The sequence below is a fragment of the Oncorhynchus masou genome, chromosome 19, assembly GCF_036934945.1.
Source record: "Oncorhynchus masou masou isolate Uvic2021 chromosome 19, UVic_Omas_1.1, whole genome shotgun sequence".
NCBI lineage: Eukaryota > Metazoa > Chordata > Actinopteri > Salmoniformes > Salmonidae > Oncorhynchus > Oncorhynchus masou.
The window spans coordinates 12,373,391-12,392,398 of NC_088230.1; the positions used below are offsets into that span (position 1 = coordinate 12,373,391).

A 19,008-nucleotide genomic window follows, 5' to 3' on the forward strand; every position below is an offset into this window, starting at 1 on the left:
ATTTTCCTCGAAAGTACGTAATGTCACGATTACAAAGCTACACTAAACAAGTCAATTATCTCAGTTAAGATTTGGAATGTTGTACTTCTTGTTCACAACATACATGCTAATTTTGGGTTTTTGAGCTTGCGCCCAATTGACACCCATTCGCCCCTTATCCCAGAATGCTTTTGCACGGCCCATTGACAACGCACAAACGGCGTGTAAATATGACTCAAATAGAGTTTCCCATCTCCTCAAAATTGGCTCCGAGCGCACGCAGCAGGAGATAGACATTTTTTTGTAAAAGAGCATCTGATTGGTCGATTCGGTAGCCATGTTTTTAACCTCCAGTTCCCTCTGTTGTTTTAGCTAGCTAGTTGTTTATCCGGTTAGCCGTCGTCATTTTTATTGCTATTTTTTTAAAGTCAGTTCGCAAACCCTTTCCTCTAATTTTCCAAGAGAACTAACGTTATGCCGGTGCACGCCCGCGAAAAGAAAGAAAGCAATCACGAAGAAATGGAGGTTGATTTTCCTGATCAAGACGCTAGCAGCACCGACGAAGAGGACACTGTAAGCTCTTCTGTATCCGAAGATGGAGACAGCTCGGGTAAGGGATAGGTACATTACTAGTCTGTAAATTTTAGAGCTATCTAGGCAAAATGCAGCTGGCTGCTATGCATAATGCATTGTAGTTCCTAAATGAATGTGTTTGTGCTGTAATGCAATGTAGGTCCATTTGTATGATGGTCTCCTTAATTCTGGCCAAAGAAAGTGATGTTGATGCTGCGTGGCCAACTAACAGTTAGCTAGCTGACGTTAGTTAGTATCGAGCTACCGCTAGTTTGTTTACTGTATTAGATGTGTCTGCATGTTTATTATTGCCAACAGATATGGACGATGAGGACTGTGAGAGAAGACGAATTGAATGCATGGACGAGATGACTACCCTCGAGAAGCAATTCGGCGACTTGAAAGAACAGTAAAGACACTTTTTCTACTTTTCACATTTAAGCACACTTTTCACATTGTTTTCTTTCTGGTCCATGTTTACATGCATGATTATAAGCCAACCAACTACTGATGCTGCTCTATTGCTCACCGCTGTCTGTCTCGTTGTGACTAGGTTGTACAAGGAGAGGCTAAGTCAGGTGGATATAAAGCTGAAGGAAGTGATAGCTGGCTGTGCCCAAGAGTATCTGGAACCACTGGCCAACCTGCAGGAGAATATGCAGATCAGGACCAAAGTAGCTGGTAAGTTTGAATGTAATTTTAGCCGACACTAGATTAGATACTAACGTCCCACGTTGTAACTTTAGTTGTGGCAGATGTCAATGTCAAGAAGATCAGTGGTTTTCTAACATTTTAGTTGTGTGTTCCTCAGATGACCTACCTACCAGCTCCCTGGGTAGGCTACCTCCAAATATAAGAAACACACATCTGTTTATATATGTTGTCTCTATTCTCATATGCAATGTACTGTTATAACAATGTTACAATGTAATATATGTCTCTGTTCTCAGTGATGTCAAACCGTCTGAAGGGTGCCGACAGAGGCTAAACATTTGTTTTCCTTGTCTTGTATCTTCTCCAGGGATCTACAGAGAGCTGTGTCTGGAGTCTGTGAAGAACAAGTATGACTGTGAAATCCAGGCTGCCTGCCAACACTGGGAGGTCTGATGGCAATTCAATACAATAAACCTTTATTTATCCCCAAGGGGCAATTGTTGGCACAGTGAGTAATAACACAGTGGTCAAGCATAAAGTGCATCCATTGTTTATCTCTGGCCCTGTCTAAATACTGTAGGCTCTGAATGACCAAGGCTCTGAATCTGTCCTCGTGCTTCTAAACCTTAGTGACACATTTGACACTGTCAATCACGCATTCTTTTGGTGAGATTGGTTAGCCTAATTTGGGTCTACAGTGACCAGTTCTTGCCTGGTTTAGATCTTATCTGTCGTAAAGATATCAGTTCGTGTCTGTAGATGTTTTGTCCTCTGACAAGTCAATTGTACGTTTCGGTGTTCCTCAAGGTTCTGCTTTACGACCACTATTGTTTTCACAATGTATTCTACCTCTTGGTGATGTCATTTGGACACACAATGTCAACTTTCACTGCTATGCGGATGACACAGCTGTATATTTCTATGAAATATGGTGAAGACTCCAAATTGCCTATCCTGGAAGCCTGTGTTTCAGACATAAGGAAGTGGATGTTGGCAATTTTGTATCTTTTAAACAGATGCTAGTTCTAGGTCTCAAGAAACAAAGAGATCTGCTGTTTGATCTGACAATGAATCTTGATGGTTGTACAGTCGTCTCAAATACAACTGTGAATGACTTCCACGTTACTCAGGACCCTGATCTCTCTCTTTTGACGGACATATCAAGAATATTTCAAGGGTCGATTTTTATTTTTTTCATTTTTTTCCATCATAACATTTGCAAAAATCAGAAACTTTTTGTCCCAAAATAATGCAGAAAAGCTAATCCATGCTTTTGTCACTTCTAGATTAGATTACTGCAATGCTCTACTCCGGCTACCCGGATAAAGCACTAAATTGCCATAAGTTATTGCTAAATAGAGCTGGCTTCCTGTTAAGGCAAGGGCTGATTTCAAGGTTTTACTGCTAACCTACAAAGCATTACACGTGCTCGCTCCTACCTATCTTTCCGATTTGGTCCTGCCTTTACATACCTACACGTACGCTACTGTCACCTCCTTATTGTCCCTAGAATTTATAAGCAAACAGCTGGAGGCAGGACTTTCTCCTGTAGAGCTCAATTGTTATGGAATCCATGTGAGAGATGCAGACTCTGTCTCAACCTTTAATACTTTACTGAAGACTCATGTCTTCAGTGGGTCCTATGGCTGAGTGTAGTCTGACCCAGGGGTGCGAAGGTGAATGGCAAGTCACTGCAATGATGAACCGCTCTTGCTGTCTGGCTGGCCAGCTCCCCTCCCTCCACTGGGTTCATCTGCCTCTGGCCCTATCACGGGGGCTAGATCACTGGCTTACTAGGGGTTTTCCACTCCGTCCCTAGGGGGGGTGCGTCATGTCATGCCAGGCTTTTCTGCGCTGTACGCGACTTGAGTGAGTTGAGCCACTGACGGGATCTTTCTGTCCGGTCATGCACCCCCTCAGGATAGTAAATTGGTTGTCTGTAGATATCCCTCTAGTGGTGTGGGGGCTGTGCTTTGGCAAAGTGGGTGGGGTTATAGCTTGCCTCATTGGCCCCAGGGCTATCGTCGGATCCCCCTTCTCAGCCTCCAGTATCTCTGCTGCAATAGTCTTATGTGCCGGGGTCTGTTATGTCTGGTGTAATTCTCCTGTCTTGTGCTTTTGTGTGTGAACTTAAGTATGCTCCCTCTAATTCTCTCTCCTTCCCGGAGGACCTGCGCCCTAGGACCATGCCTTAGGATTACCTAGCATGATGACTCCTGACTTTCCCCAGTCCACCTGGTCGTGCTGCTGCTCCAGTTCCAGCTGTTCTCTCTGCGGCTATGGAACCCTGACCTGTTTCACCGGACGTGCTACCTTGTCCCGGACTTGCTGTTCTTGACTCGCTCTCTCTCTACCGCACATGCTGTCTCGACCTCTGAATGCTCGGCTATGAAAAGCCAACAGATATTTACTCCTGAGGTGCTGACATGTTTGGTGACCTGTACAACCACTGTGATTATTATCTGACCCTGCTGGTCATCTACGGGCGTTTGAACATCTTGAAGAACAATCTGACCTTAATGGTCATGTACTCTTACAATCTCCACCCGGCACAGCCAGAAGAGGACTGGCCACCCCTCAGAGCCTGTTTCCTCTCTAGGTTTCTTCCTAGGTTTCTGCCTTTTCTAGGGAGTTTGTCCTAACCACCGTGCTTCTCCACCTGCATTGTTTGCTGTTTTAGGCTGGGTTTCCGTATAAGCACTTTGTGACATCTGCTGATGTAAAAAGGGCTTTCTATATACAGTTGATTGATTGGGCAGGTGAAAGCAGTTGGCTTGAATCCTTACCTTCACTTGTACAGTCACATACAGATCAACAATATGGCTACCTACCTCAAGGAAGGGAGCAATGAAGGATGCATGGAAAACTACTGGGAATTGACCTTTGTCTAAGTAGAATGCTTTGCAGTTCTGCAATCAGCAAAGGTGCATTTCGTATGTATAAGACACCAGGGTCTCTCTCCGTGGCTTTGGTGCTACAGTAGGCATTGGTTTACTGTGTTTCTCCTCCCAGAGTGAGAAGCTGCTGCTGTTCGACACGGTGCAGAGTGAGCTAGAGGAGAAGATCAGACGCCTGGAGGAGGACCGACACAGCATCGACATCACCTCAGGTGCTCTGCACACATGACCTCTAGTGATCTGGAAGGTTTTGTTTCAGCCCTGCACTAATTACAACAAACCTGGCTTAAGTAATGGAGGAAAAGTTGGAACAGTCAAATCAGGTGTTTTAAAAGCTGGGCTGGAACAAAAGCCTGCACTGCCTGTAGCTCCCCAGGGTTTGCTTTGCCCTCTTTAAAAAAAATAGTTTTTTTTTTTCAATCTGTCTCTCTGCATTCCAGAACTTTGGAACGATGGTTTACATTCACGGAAGAACAAAAAGAGGGATCCCTTCTGCCCTGCCAAGAAGAAGAAGCCTGTTGTTGTCTCCGATATCCTTTCTTTCTACCGGTCTTCCTCCATCCATCCTCTGATACAACGAGATACTGTCAGTGGCAATAAAAATGTCTCCTTTCAATACTGCGCCAGAAGTTTTTGTTTTTCTTAACCCCTTCTCACGTCCGTATATTGTATATATGCTGCAAGACCTGGATATACTTGAAGACTGGACAGCAATACGAAAGGTATTTGAGTTAACCATACGTAAGCCTTTGTTGTGATATTGTTTAGGGCTGGAATTTAACCTTTTGATCTTGTTCTGTATGCACCACAGGCGATGGCGTCGTTGGGTCCGCACAGGGTCAAGGTTGACGGTAAGAATCTCATATCATTGTGTCACTGTAAAGCCCAGGGGCCTCATTTATTACCGTTGCATCATTTTCCCCTTACATTTCTGTGTGCGCCATTTCTGAAAAATCTGCCCACAAAGAAAAATATAGAGATTTATAAACTTGGCGCTCACCATGCAAAAGCATGTTTCCCGTTATAAATCGGTCCTGTCGTAAAACTGTGCGCGAGCGAGAATTAAAACTCTGTCTGGAAAACATCTCCATTCACCTTGTATTGGTATGCCACATCATGCAAAATATGAATTGTTGCTCAATATTTTTTATCAATAGGTTATTGGGTTTATACAGTGCATTTGGAAAGTTTTCAGACCGCAATCATTTTTCCACATTTTGTTACGTTACAGCCTTATTAGTTTTTTTTCCCCTCATCAATCTACACACAATACCCCATAAGGACAAAGCAAAAACAGGTTTTTAGAAATGTTTGCAAATATATAATGTATTAAAAATAAATAAAAAACGATCACATTTATGTAAGTATTCAGAGCATTTACTCAGTACTTTTTTGAAGCACCTTTGGCAGCGATTACAGCCTCGAGTCTTCGGTATGATGCTACAAGCTTGGCACACCTGTATTTGGGGAGTTTCTCCCAATATTATCTGCAGATCCTCTCAAGCGGTGTCAGGTTGGATGGGGAGTGTCGCTGCACAGCTATTTTCAGGTCTCTCCAGAGATGTTAGATCGGGTTCAAGTCCGGGCTCTGGCTGGACCACACAAGGACATTCAAAGACTTGTCCCAAAGCCACTTTAGGTGCCTTTTGGCAGCAAATATTGGGAGAAACTCTCCAAATACAGGTGTGCCAAGCTTGTAGCTTCATACCCAAGAAGACTCGAGGATGTAATCACTGCCAACGGTGCTTCAACAAAGTACTGAGTAAAAGGTCTGATTACTTATGTAAATGTGATATTTCAGTTCCGGGAAAAAATATTTAAAAACCTGTTTTTGCTTTGTCATTATAGGGTATAATGCCCCCAAATAGCGACTGATGATGCTTTTCCCATGGTTCATTTTCATGCCAGCCGGGTAGGCTATACTCTTGTTATAAAACAAAGTAATGTGCTTAATATTAGGTAAGTTCGTAAATAATTATAGTAGGCCTAGCCTATAGAAAGCTGATGGGGTCCTCCTCTTTCAAATAGAGGCCATTAAATGTTCTTTCTCATGCAATTGCATACATAACCCAACCCCTCTGAATCAGGCTAAATTCGGAGGACACATTTCAGTTGAATACATTCAGTTAAAAGTGGGCTAGGTATCCCCCTTTCCTTTAGAAATTGCGCACCATGAGCTCATGGGCACTCATTAGGTGTTTGATTAGATTTTCGATTATATTTGCATTGATATCAGAGTGATTAAAGAGACAATAGTATTGAGTAACAGGCAGTTAGCACGTTTGGTAGGCCACTAATGACCATCGGCAGCATCAGAGCTTGGAGGAGCCTCATTTGGAATTAGACTGCCGTCGTGACTCGTGACCCCTGGTGTGGCGGTAATACGGTCACCGTAACAGTCCTAAGCCTAGCCATACTGTCAAGTATTTTACATAAACCACCAGCCTATTTACACTGTTGGCCGAATGTTTTAGTCTTCAGCAGTAATTTATGCTGTGTCTGGAAAAGGACTGTGTCAGTTACTGAAGGAGAAAACAATGCTAAATTGTTGACCTGTCAGCAGAACGTTTTGAATTCAACAGTGTTTTGCATTGACTTCCCCCCAACCTAAATATGATGGACTGCGTGTGAATTCTGAAACATTGTAGGGCAGACAAAAAAGAAAGTTACAGTTCTATTTCTTGTGTGTTTTTGTTCTACCTGACTTTAAAAAAATATTTTTTTTATAGTGCTACTGATATTCACTACTGTGTTGTTTGGAAAGAGCAAGAAAAGTATTTCACTGTACTTGTGCATGTGACAATAAAAACCAATCTTGATGCAGAGTCCTACTTCAATGTAAAAGATCAGCTGTTAAATGCAACTCTATACCGGTATTATTAACCACACAGCCTATCTATTGACTATACTACTAGGGCCCATGGTCATTTCCTCTGTCTCCTTTGGGAAAATGAACCCGTCATGGCTAGAGAAGGTGAGGAATATATTCTGCAAGGGTTAGGAAAATAGATAGGAATCTTTTTCCTGTCTAATTATTTTACTTTCTAAAAACAAAACAATGATTTTCACTCTTATCACTAGTGGCAAATGGTTGCATGCTTGTTTTTAGTTGTTCATGATTAAGCTTCTCAAATCACCCATTTGCACAAAATATACTTGCCAGCTTGCAGTACAATATTTCAACCACTAGCAGATGTACGTACGCATGGTCTAAAATTTGCGAGGAGGTGAGCACATTCTCACGTCAAGTACATTTTGTATAAATGCCCATTTTTGCGTGAACTAGTGCGCACACATTTTGGGGTATATTTTGTGCCTATGCATGGTTTCTAAATGATCTATTAGTGTCTAATCCCAGATGATATTAAGTGTCTCTTATATCTAAATACAGTGCCTTGCGAAAGTATTCGGCCCCCTTGAACTTTGCGACCTTTTGCCACATTTCAGGCTTCAAACATAAAGATATAAAACTGTATTTTTATGTGAAGAATCAACAACAAGTGGGACACAATCATGAAGTGGAACGACATTTATTGGATATTTCAAACTTTTTTTTAACAAATCAAAAACTGAAAAATTGGGCGTGCAAAATTATTCAGCCCCTTTACTTTCAGTGCAGCAAACTCTCTCCAGAAGTTCAGTGAGGATCTCTGAATGATCCAATGTTGACCTAAATGACTAATGATGAAAAATACAATCCACCTGTGTGTAATCAAGTCTCCGTATATAAATGCACCTGCACTGTGATAGTCTCAGAGGTCCGTTAAAAGCGCAGAGAGCATCATGAAGAACAAGGAACACACCAGGCAGGTCCGAGATACTGTTGTGAAGACGTTTAACGCCGGATTTGGATACAAAAAGATTTCCCAAGCTTTAAACATCCCAAGGAGCACTGCAAGCGATAATATTGAAATGGAAGGAGTATCAGACCACTGCAAATCTACCAAGACCTGGCCGTCCCTCTAAACTTTCAGCTCATACAAGAAGACTGATCAGAGATGCAGCCAAGAGGCCCATGATCACTCTGAATGAACTGCAGAGATCTACAGCTGAGGAGAGACTCTGTCCATAGGACAACAATCAGTCGTATATTGCACAAATCTGGCCTTTATGGAAGAGTGGCAAGAAGAAGCAATTTCTTAAAGATATCCATAAAAAGTGTCATTTAAAGTTTGCCACAAGCCACCTGGGAGACACACCAAACATGTGGAAGAAGGTGCTCTGGTCAGATGAAACCAAAATTGAACTTTTTGGCAACAATGCAAAACGTTATGTTTGGTGTAAAAGCAACACAGCTCATCACCCTGAACACACCATACCCACTGTCAAACATGGTGGTGGCAGCATCATGGTTTGGGCCTGCTTTTCTTCTGCAGGGACAGGGAAGATGGTTAAAATTGATGGGAAGATGGATAGAGCCAAATACAGGACCATTCTGGAAGAACCTGATGGAGTCTGCAAAAGACCTGAGACTGGGACGGAGATTTGTCTTCCAACAAGACAATGATCCAAAACATAAAGCAAAATCTACAATGGAATGGTTCAAAAATAAACATATCCAGGTGTTAGAATGGCCAAGTCAAAGTCCAGACCTGAATCCAATCGAGAATCTGTGGAAAGAACTGAAAACTGCTGTTCACAAATGCTCTCCATCCAACTTCACTGAGCTCGAGCTGTTTTGCAAGGAGGAATGGGAAAAAATTTCAGTCTCTCGATGTGCAAAACTGATAGACATACCCCAAGCGACTTACAGCTGTAATCGCAGCAAAAGGTGGCGCTACAAAGTATTAACTTAAGGGGGCTGAATAATTTTGCACCTCCCAATTTTTCAGTTGATTTGTTAAAAAAGTTTGAAATATCCAATAAATGTCGTTCCACTTCATGATTGTGTCCCACTTGTTGTTAAATCTTTGAAGCCTGAAATGTGGCAAAAGGTTGCAAAGTTCAAGGGGGCCGAATACTTTCGCAAGGCACTGTTCATAGGTTCAATTATATATATACCCAGAGAGTACAAAATATGAAGAAAAATGTCCTTTTGCCTCTCAGAACATCCTCAATTTGCCGTGGCATGGATTCAACAAGATACCGAAAGCATTCAACGGGGATGCTGGCCCATGTTGACTTCAATGCTTCCCACGTTTGAGTCAAGTGGACAGGATTTTCTTTGGGGTGGGGGTCGGTCATTCTTGATACACACGGGAAACTGTTGAGTGTGAAACACCCAAACTGCCACCTAGTACCATACCTACCCTCTGAATGGCACACGTATACAATCCATCTCAATTGTTTCAAGGCTTAAACCTTCTTTAACCTGTCTCCTCCCCTTCATCTACACTGATTGAAGTGGATTTAACACGTGACATCAGTAAGGGATCAAAGCTTCCACCTGGATTCACCTGTTTGTTCTGTCATGGAAATAGCAGGTTTCCTAATGTTTTGTACACTCAATGTAGACTGGTACAGTGCAACTGCGGTGCAGCTATTGATACATAGTAACGTTAGTAGTTTAAACTGTTGGACCTACCCTTGTGACCAATGTTTTGCTGTGTGTGTGTGTGTGTGTGTGTGTGTAGTCCCTGCCAAGGCTGACAGACACCACCATGTGGTGAGGACTGAGGAGGGCAGACTGTTCTATGACAGCCAGTGGTATTGCAGAGGACAGGCCATATGCATCAACAGGAAGGACCAATACCCCACCAGGTGTGAGTCTGTGTATGAAATGTATGTTTTTAAATGGTGTGTGCGCTGATGTTGGAGTACTTGAGGAAAGTGCGTGCGTGTATATTTGAATGTGGCGCAATTGTGCTCGTATGCCGCTGTCGTTCATAGACTAGATCCAAGTGTCGCTGTGTGGTGAGGCGTGTGTATATAATGTACGTTCCTCGATTTTTATTATCCAATCCTCTTCCACCTCTCCTCCACAGCGCCATGATAACCACCATTAACCATGACGAGGTGTGGTTCAAACGGCAGGACGGCAGCAAGTCCAAGTTGTACATCTCTCAGCTGCAGAAAGGCAAATACACCATCAAACACTCCTAATGTCCCTCACGGCTTGCCGTACTTCCTCTCCCTGGATAACAAATAGTGAACTTCGGTGCCACGATCCCGTCCCTTACTTTCATTGCCGTAGGGGGAAACTACATTATGTCAATGGTCTGGAGAGCTGTAGGTCAGGGTGGGTAGGGGTTGTACAAGGTTGGTGACGAACTACTGCTTTCTCTAAATATGTATGTATGTTACAAATATCTGCAAGACGTCCAAGTGTCGTTCCTCCTGGAAGAGAAAGAAGCAAATGCTGCTAAGAAGGGATGAGTTGCTGTTGAGAGTAGTGGTGGTGTTGTAGCATGCCTTTTTAAACAAGATGCCTACAGTCCTGAACTAACTCAGTGCAGTGAAGCCTTAATTCCTACGGCCTGTGAGAACAGTACTAGGATCAAGTCAAAGCGGGTCATTTTTCTGTTGAGCGGGTGAGTAAATGGAAACCTACAGTGTACCATCCAGGTTAAGAATCAACTATTAGAATTTCCTAAACATTGAGATTGCATCTTTTACGCCGGCAGGCTGGCACAGCCAGTAGTATGTTTGCCCTCTGTACAGAACCCTTGTTGATTATGATGAGGGCCAGAAGATCTCTGAGGCCTGGTTAAAGACTAGGGCTTGAGAACACTGTTGGAAACATTGTCAGGAAAAACTCCTGGCCCTGATTCTGTGTCATGTCTTAACTTCACTGTGAACTCAGTAGCCATCTGCCTCTTGTAGTGTACTTTTGGAGAATCTCAATTGCGTGTTCCTTGCGTCCTTTCGCCTCACCTCCCCCTCAAAACCGTTTGGAGGAGAAAGCCAGAGGTCCCTCCCCTCTGACCTTATCCTCCAACGGGTGTTGATGAGTTGTTGGGGAGAGTGGACACGAGGAGTACGCAATTGAGATTTCCCCCTGCGTTTTTCTGTGTCATCTTCCCTCCCCTGTGAAGAACTCCCTGCGTCTCTATGTTCGAACGATGCTCTACCTTTTTCTCCTGTAGTGCGCACTTGTGCACTCCTCCCTACCCATGCCAGAGGGATCTGATGACATTGAGAAGGGTCAAAGTGTCTGGTTGTCGTACAATCCCGTCCATGCAATCCCATCCACTCTTTTGCACATTATTGGATAGAGGGGAAAGTGTGTGTGTGTGTGTGTGTGTGTGTGTGTGTGTGTGTGTGTGTGTGTGTGTGTGTGTGTGTGTGTGTGTGTGTGTGTGTGTGTGTGTGTGTGTGTGTGTGTGTGTGTGTGTGTGTGTGTGGTAACGTACTGCTGGTTCAACCTCTATGTGGTCATGTGGTGCTTTACATTCACAACAGCATCACATCTGTATAAAAGTATCAACTGCCAACAGTATTGCATTGAGAAGATTCTCAACATGTTATGAATTATGTAGAGATGTTACAAGCTGTAATGTCGGGAGTATTTGCAGTGTTGTGGATTTGTTGTATTTTTTTGCAGCTCACGAAGAAGGTCTGTCATAATACGATTAGGTCAAATGTTACAGTGCCATGAATTGAAACGTAGTATTGCTTTTTGTCCTCGAGTTTTATTTGTCAAGTATGGATTGTTATTTTGTGTTTTTTTTGGGGGGGGGGGGGGGTTGTAGTAAGTCATAACGCTCAGCCGCTACACTACGTTATCTTTTCATATCATGCGGGAGGGAAATATGAATACAACTCTTGTCATAGTGCCAATGCATGTACAGCAAATTAAATGTTTAATTTTGTAGTAAACATGTCACTTGCCTTCATTTGTAACGATTGAAGTCCCATGAGGCATTCATAAAAATATAACTATATTTATAGCCTTTGATTGAAGCGAAATATGCTGGATGGGATGTTAGGGCCTATCCTAATTCATTTTTATATTGTCTGTCAGAAATATATAATGTATAATGTGTTTGTTTGAAGTTGGTGCTCGGGTGGAGCAGTATCTTGATTTTCATACTGTTTCTGTAGGGAGTATAAAATATTACCAGAAGTGCACACAAAAGATGCTATTTAAAAAATAATAAAAAACATTTACAAAAATTTGTTGGGGCTCACAACAATTTAGGCAACATGGGGATCTTGATCCAGGAGGGTATTGACTGTCTCTGCTGTAACCAGGAAGCTTGATCTAGCAACTCAGCAAGTTAGCTAACCAAATGTAAATCTGGAGCCCTGAGCTGCGTATCATTTATTTAGAAAATCTTAGATAGTTAACTTATAGTTACAAGCAGTGGCGTAGCACGCATCCCCCCCCTGCGAGACGATGGGGCCCCCAACCCCAATTATATGTTTTTATGCGGTATTGACAATCACACCGTCAGTATAAATACCCTGGTATACGGTATATCGCCCAAGCCTAGTTGACAGCATGTCTAGCTATAACTAAATCAACTTGACATGTAATGGGCAGTCTGCTGTGCTCAGCATAAGCCAATCTGTATTGCTCTCTGTCCATTGTGAAATGAGAAGCATTAATTACTACAGACAAATCACTAGATATAATCTTAACAGCGCCATTCTGGCTGACAATGCTGTCAATTCCAAGGTTTATGCAACCTAACCCTCTTCATTTGAAAATGACTTGCTTTGAAATTAGTGAGCGTGGCTTGTTTGATAAGGGCTTAAATCCGCTGTGCTGTTCAACCTTTTAGCCAGTGTTGTGTGCCACTCACTAGATTAACGCACTGTATTGGGATCGATTCAGGATCCACTTAAATATTTCACTCAATCCCCTTCTCCATTCTCTACTTATCTCCCATGCTGAGCACAATCTAATACACTCATTTACAAAGTAGCCTACTGAATAGGAGTTGACCTTAGACACAGATCTAGGATCAGTTCTCCCTGCCCCCAATCCTGCCCACAACCATTAGAGGTATGAAAGATATCTGACCCTGTATCAGTGGTGAGAGGTGATTTTACTCCCAAAAGCACATACAGTTTATAGTGCAGTACTACCAAAATCTAATTTCTCACTGCAGAGCTCCCATCTGACCAGGTAGTGTCAGTAGAGCTCCACTCACTGTAGCGGTGTTGCAGCACTGCACTAGATTGGCGAGGAGAGGAAAGTGGTCCCTGTAACTGAGGCACCCTTCTGGAGAGAAGCTTCCCAGCTGATGATGGTTGGGAGGAAGGGAGGGACGCAGGCGGGCGTCTGCTGTGGAGGGACGCTTTCATCACATCACAGCTCGCTGGCCATGTCTGCTGCTGCCAGAGAGAGAGAGAGAACAAGAGAATGAGGGTAATACAAAGAGCTGGAGAGAACTAGAGAGTGAGAGAGGAAAATTCCCTTCACAGCGTCGCAGGCAGGACTGGGCCCCGGCTGTCTGTCTCTACGCAATCACATCTCTCTAGAGCCTTCTCTCTGAGCCGGAGTCTGTTCAAACATGCATAACAAGAGGAGATTCTCACTGTCTTTTGCTCTCCCCCTCTCATGTTCTCTCTCTCTCCCTATCTCTCACTCATGTCAGAAAGTCTGCATGGCTGTATTAGCCGGGTTGTTTGGAGCTTTGCATGATACTAAGTCCTGTGACTGCAGAGGTCTAAAGGTGTTGCTGGATGAGAGCGAGGCAGAGGCTAGTTTCGGTCCCATCCGTAGTTGATGAGCCACCAGACTATGAGGGTCATTTGGATGTGTTTAAAGCAACACATGGGGCTGATTAGACCGTAAAGTGTGACACCCCGCTAAATAACGTATAGTCCTCTGTCCCTGTGTGTGTGCGTGTCTGTGGGTATGTGTGTGACGATGTAATATGCACACTTAGGCTGGACAGGCAACTTCTCAGCAGCGGAAGCGGTCACCGCGATGACTGCGCCCTCGAGGGCAATTTATTTTCAACATGGCAAGAAAGGCATTCTCTCAGGTATCTGTCTCACTGTGTGAGATACAGAAACCAGGCATGCCTCGCCTGCCCAGTGCGGCCAAGTGTCACCATCACACTTCAGCTGTCACCTAGGTTGTGTGCACAAGGCCACACAACAGAAAACGTTTTAAAATGATGTGCAACGGAAAACAAAAATGAGCGTTTGTTATTGGAGTCAGGTAGTCCCTCCTTGCTTCAGTCTGTTTTCTTACGTTTGGTGCCTAATGCATACAACCCTGACTGTGCAAATAAGGTTCCTCGTCACTTGTCTTTCCTTAGACTCGTATCTCATAAAAGAAGTGAAGCGCATGCTTGTACTGTAAGTCATTTTGGATAAAAGGAGTGTTCAAAGTGGCTTAATATAATGTCAAAAGTATGATATGGAAAGCAGCAGCTGTCACTTCCCTATGAAGGTGGGCAGGGCTGTAGGGTGGCAGTGGTGTGGGCACAAGCACAGAGCTGGGCTGATATGGAAACGTAGTCAAATTTTCGTCATTGGGAGAATGCAGAACCCATGCTGGAGTAGCCGGTGCTGGAGTAGTCGTGAATTCAACTGTTTTTGGCTTTTTATTTACAGAAGTGCATGCACGGCGGTGCATGCATACGTGTGTTTGTGTGCGCATGCATGCAAGTGCGTGTGTAGTACTGTCAGTGTGTGCAGACTGGTCACAGAGTAAATGTAAATCTGGGACACACAAATTCGTAACATATACTAAATGGAGGATGGACATCCACAAATTAATACTTACCTTACTAAACGTAACATATCATACCAAATGGAGAATCTCCGATTTCCGTACAAAATGATACGAAATGCCCTTCAGACCAGGTTGGCGAGTGTATGTATTTTTGTGGCGGCGTATGTATCTGTATGTGCGCGCGTTTGCGTACTGGACACCGAAACTCAGACTCAGTGGAGTGAGGAGAAAGCTCAGCCAGCCATTTGGCTCTGGTCCTAATTGGTTGAGTTGAAAGGATGCTGACAGTGCATCTAAGACAGGTAGCTACTTAACTGTGTGTGTGTGTGTGTGTGTGTTCCTCCACCCAGGAATCACCCGCTGTCCTAATTTTCACCAAAGAACACAGCAGTAGCCCTTCCTGTCTTCTGAGCCTTTGAAGAGTACTACTTTGTTTTTTCTTAGCTTTCGCTACAGAAGAAAAGGGGAACATGCTGGAGTGGAGCCAAGCCTAAGAAGATTTTTCTCAGCTCATCAGCCAGTTTGTTCTACTGCATGGTGACCCAGCCCAGCCTGGATACACACACACACACACACCAATTATCTCGGTACTTCAGACAAATTGAGCCAGACATCCTGGGCATAGATAATCAAACTCCCACACGTACAGTTTGCACACTTGACTCTATGGGACAACACACACTTGCTGGCCGTGGAGGGCAGAAGGGTGTGTCTAGTAGGAAGACTGCAACTTAAACCCACATTATGTAAATGTTTAGGTGACATCCAAACATACAAACTAGGAGTTCCCCTTTGGTCAGTTCAACTGAAATAGACTGCATCATGTGTTCCACTTGTGGACTATGGAGTTTACATTCGTCCGCAATATCGCCCAAGTCTATTTTGTGGCAATTTTGTTGTTGTTGACACACACATAAACAACTACTAAGAGATTAAAGCCCAGGGTCAGCCTGAGTCCAGTACCCCCAGAGAAGGTTTTAAAGGAGCCTGAGTAGACCCTGGTTACATATCTTTCTAGGAACCTTCCAGAAATGAGGGAGAGTAAAATAGTCTGACCTCAGAGCAAGCAACATTGAGAAGAAGTGAACTATGGTTAATTCCTTCAACAGAGAGGCAGAGTTAAGAGGAGGGAGAGTTGTAGTCGGCGTGCCAAATGCCACTCTATTCCATAGTGCACTACCTTTGAGCTGGGCCCATAGGACTATATAGGGAGTAGGGTGCCATTTGGAATGCAACTGTAGTGTTGAGTGTCCAGGCGTCTCAGAGCCTACTGTCAGGGGACGACTGCAGTGGAGGCATGGTTAACTAGCTTATACTCACTCCTCACGGCCTCCCTCTCAATATCCCTATTCTCTCTTTCTCTCTCTCTCTCTCTCTCTCTCTCTCTCTCTCTCTCTCTCTCTCTCTCGCCCTCTCTCTCTTTCTCTCCATCTCACCCTCTTTCTCTCTCTGTCTCTCTCAGCTTAAGTCTCTCCCTTCAGCATCCATCCCTTCTCTACTACTACCTTTCTCTTCTCACTCTCTCTCCCTCTCTAACGCTCACTTTCCCAGCACCCCTCCCCCTCAACAGTCCTGCAGCACACGTTCGCTTCATAATAGAACAGCTTTATGATACAACACATGTGAGGTTGCCAACGGCCACAAGTGTTACTGATTTACACACGTCTTTATAGTAAGATCTGTAAGGTCTTACTCCTATAGGTCTCCGTGTTTTTAGGAATTAAAAAATCTGGCTTGATAAAGATCATTGAGGTTTGGGAAAAGAAAGAGAACTTGCACGCTTGTACATTTGACCCCTGTCTAGGCTATTCAGGGTTGTCTCCGCTTCTGCTTTTTAACGAGAAGCCGACGCGCAGATTGAGAGGAACAGTCTCTAAAAGTTCTTGTTTTGAGCTTTGTTCTCTGTAGGCTGGAGACGCTACTCCGCTGTGTGTGTGAATATTCGACTGCATGTGAAAGTGTGCTCTGTTTTACTGTTCCCCCCTAGCTGCTTCCTTCTCCATTTATGACGTTCTGATGTCGATTCATTCTGTTTCATGTCCATATTATCATCCCTGAGTCACAGCCAATCTCTGATTGATGTTGTACAATTTCCAATGAACAAGAGAAACCTTTCAGCTGTGCTACAGAGATCTCCAGGGCGTTGCGGAGGAGTTACAGTGAACCTGTTCCACTTATCGGGAAGCTGGTTTAGTGCTTAACCCTTAACATTGGTTCATCTATCATGATAAGCCAACATTGCCTGCTTACATACTGTATGAGACACACTGTGTATTGCCACCCAAGGAAGGAACCGGACATAAGAGGCAGACCTGGGTTAAAATACATTTTAGTATCTCATATATAACAGCGTTTTTTTCCCCCCCGTGTATTTGATACAGCCCAAAACAAGTACTTTTAATGCCAATGACATCAGTGTGATCCGAAATGAATGATCCCAATTGGGATTTATTTTCTTTGATAAGACGTATATGCATGTCATCACACACACGTTGCACGCGTGTACACACCCCCCCCCCCCCCCCCCACACACACACACACACGCACAATCACGTTCATTGTGAATACTCTTATGCCCCCACCCCGAGCTCTTAAAAAAAAAAAAAAAAAAGTTAACAGAATAGCTCACTCTGACTGACCAACCGACCGACCATTTCTCTCTTCTCTGTGCTGCTGTGCTGTTCATTCATTCAGTCATATGGCTATGTCTTCCTACTGGGCTGTAACACAACACAGCTCTCACACCCCTTCAGCTTGACAGCCCTGCTTTCACCTCCAGGCTCTTTCAGCCATATGCCTGGGCTCTCAACATTTGAGATTTATCTTCACCTCTTTTGTAACAACGAAGAAGAGAGTGAGAGAGAGAAAAAAGAGGCACTTCTTTCCTTCTCCTTTCTTCTTCACTATCTTCGCTGAGCTTTAGTGTCTGAGCTTTAGTGTTGCCGCAGGATGTGTTTTAGCCTACAGACTGTGCACTGGAACATACTATATAAAGAGAGCACACACAGAGAGAGAGAGAGAGGGTGGGTGGGTAGAGAGAGAGGGTGGGTGGGTGGGTAGAGAGAGAGGGTGGGTAGAGAGAGAGGGTGGGTAGAGAGGGGGAGAGAGGGAGGGAGAGAGAGACAGGGGGAGACAGGGGGAGGGTGGGTGGGTGGGTAGAGAGAGAGGGTGGGTAGAGAGAGAGGGGGGGAGAGAGAGGGTGGGTAGAGAGAGACAGGGGGTAGGAGATAGAGAGAGAGGGTGGGTAGAGAGAGAGGGTGGGTAGAGAGAGACAGGGGGTAGAGAGAGACAGGGGGGGAGAGAGAGGGTGGGTAGAGAGAGACAGGGGGGTAGAGAGAGGGGGGGTAGAGAGAGGGGATAGAGAGAGAGGGGAGAGGGAGGGAGAGAGAGAGAGAGGAGGGATAGGGTGGTGGGGATGTTTTGTAATAGTGGTTGGATAGAGGGAAGTAGTCCACTTGGCTTTACAGGGAGACATTGGGTTCCCTTTATTCTGTCAGAGACCTAATGAACAGGGCCACGGTGTTACAGTATGTCTGTGGTGAAAGGGCTTTTGTTGTGAAAGCGTTTTTATCGCGAAATGGACAATGATGTAATGGGTTTGGGTCTATGGTTTGGGTACAGACAGAGGCAGACGGGCCACAGCCAGCAGACAGAACAACAACCACTAATGGAGTGAGTCCCTGAAGGTCTAATCATTTCCTGGTCAGACCAACCCAATGGGCTTTTATATTGAATCGCTAGTATTTTCCTCGCTTGTTCGAATTAACCAAGAATGAGTGAGCCTCATAGTGAATGTCACCGTTGCACTTTGTTCGCTAGATAGATTCTCGACAACCACAGTCTGTCCCAATATCCATACTTGCACACAGTGTCTTTGCATACTATGTAGTATGACAAGACATTTTATGGACTTTAGGACACTGCTCTGTTTTACTGACCTAAGCCCAAGGTAGTGCCACTTGCAGAACTGGGCGTGATGCCCAAAGGCCTTTCTCTGCTCCCTCCATGGTCTGTTCCCCTCTCCCCAACCCCCTCCCGGCCAGGCCTTCCTGGTGGTGCTCCAGCAGGACTGAACTCTGACCCAAGGCAACTGGCCATAAACCTCCATTATTAAAGAGGTACCACATCTCATGTGGCCGCTGATAAACACTGTCCTCATGTGGGATCCAGTGTCTCGTTAATACACCGGGGTTAAGGAGTTATTACCTCCATGACTTCAGCTCAGCCGCAGTCTGTCAACCAGCCAGCACAGTTTGGAATCAGAATACCTGGGTTAAAGTACTATTTGAAATAATTTCAAATACTTTATCTAGGCTTGATTGAGCTTGC

General features: G+C 44.3%; 1 protein-coding gene across 4 annotated transcripts; it reads left to right on the forward strand.

The window, feature by feature from the left end:
• The first annotated feature begins 186 nt into the window (after positions 1-186).
• Positions 187-12,158, forward strand: LOC135505816 (breast cancer metastasis-suppressor 1-like protein-A). Of its 4 annotated transcripts, none has more exons than XM_064924977.1 (11): positions 187-589; positions 871-961; positions 1,106-1,233; positions 1,364-1,387; positions 1,574-1,653; positions 4,219-4,315; positions 4,544-4,633; positions 4,761-4,825; positions 4,915-4,954; positions 9,677-9,803; positions 10,028-12,158. In XM_064924977.1, exons 1-11 carry the CDS (start codon positions 454-456, stop codon positions 10,143-10,145), a joined length of 996 nt encoding a protein of 331 aa, XP_064781049.1. In that variant the 5' UTR covers positions 187-453; the 3' UTR covers positions 10,146-12,158. The 4 variants fall into 4 exon arrangements, with proteins under 4 accessions (XP_064781049.1, XP_064781048.1, XP_064781051.1 ...); XM_064924976.1 differs by having other exon boundaries at positions 188-589; positions 4,906-4,954; XM_064924979.1 differs by lacking the exon at positions 1,364-1,387 and having other exon boundaries at positions 192-589.
• The last annotated feature ends 6,850 nt before the right edge of the window (positions 12,159-19,008 follow it).

Excerpts from the sequence above, each read along its gene's own strand:
- LOC135505816 (XM_064924976.1), top strand. The coding sequence starts at position 454 with ATGCCGGTGCACGCCCGCGAAAAGAAAGAAAGCAATCACGAAGAAATG. Across the intron at positions 962-1,105 it reads TTCGGCGACTTGAAAGAACA|GTTGTACAAGGAGAGGCTAA; the intron begins GTAAAGACACTT and ends CGTTGTGACTAG. Across the intron at positions 9,804-10,027 it reads AAGGACCAATACCCCACCAG|CGCCATGATAACCACCATTA; the intron begins GTGTGAGTCTGT and ends TCTCCTCCACAG.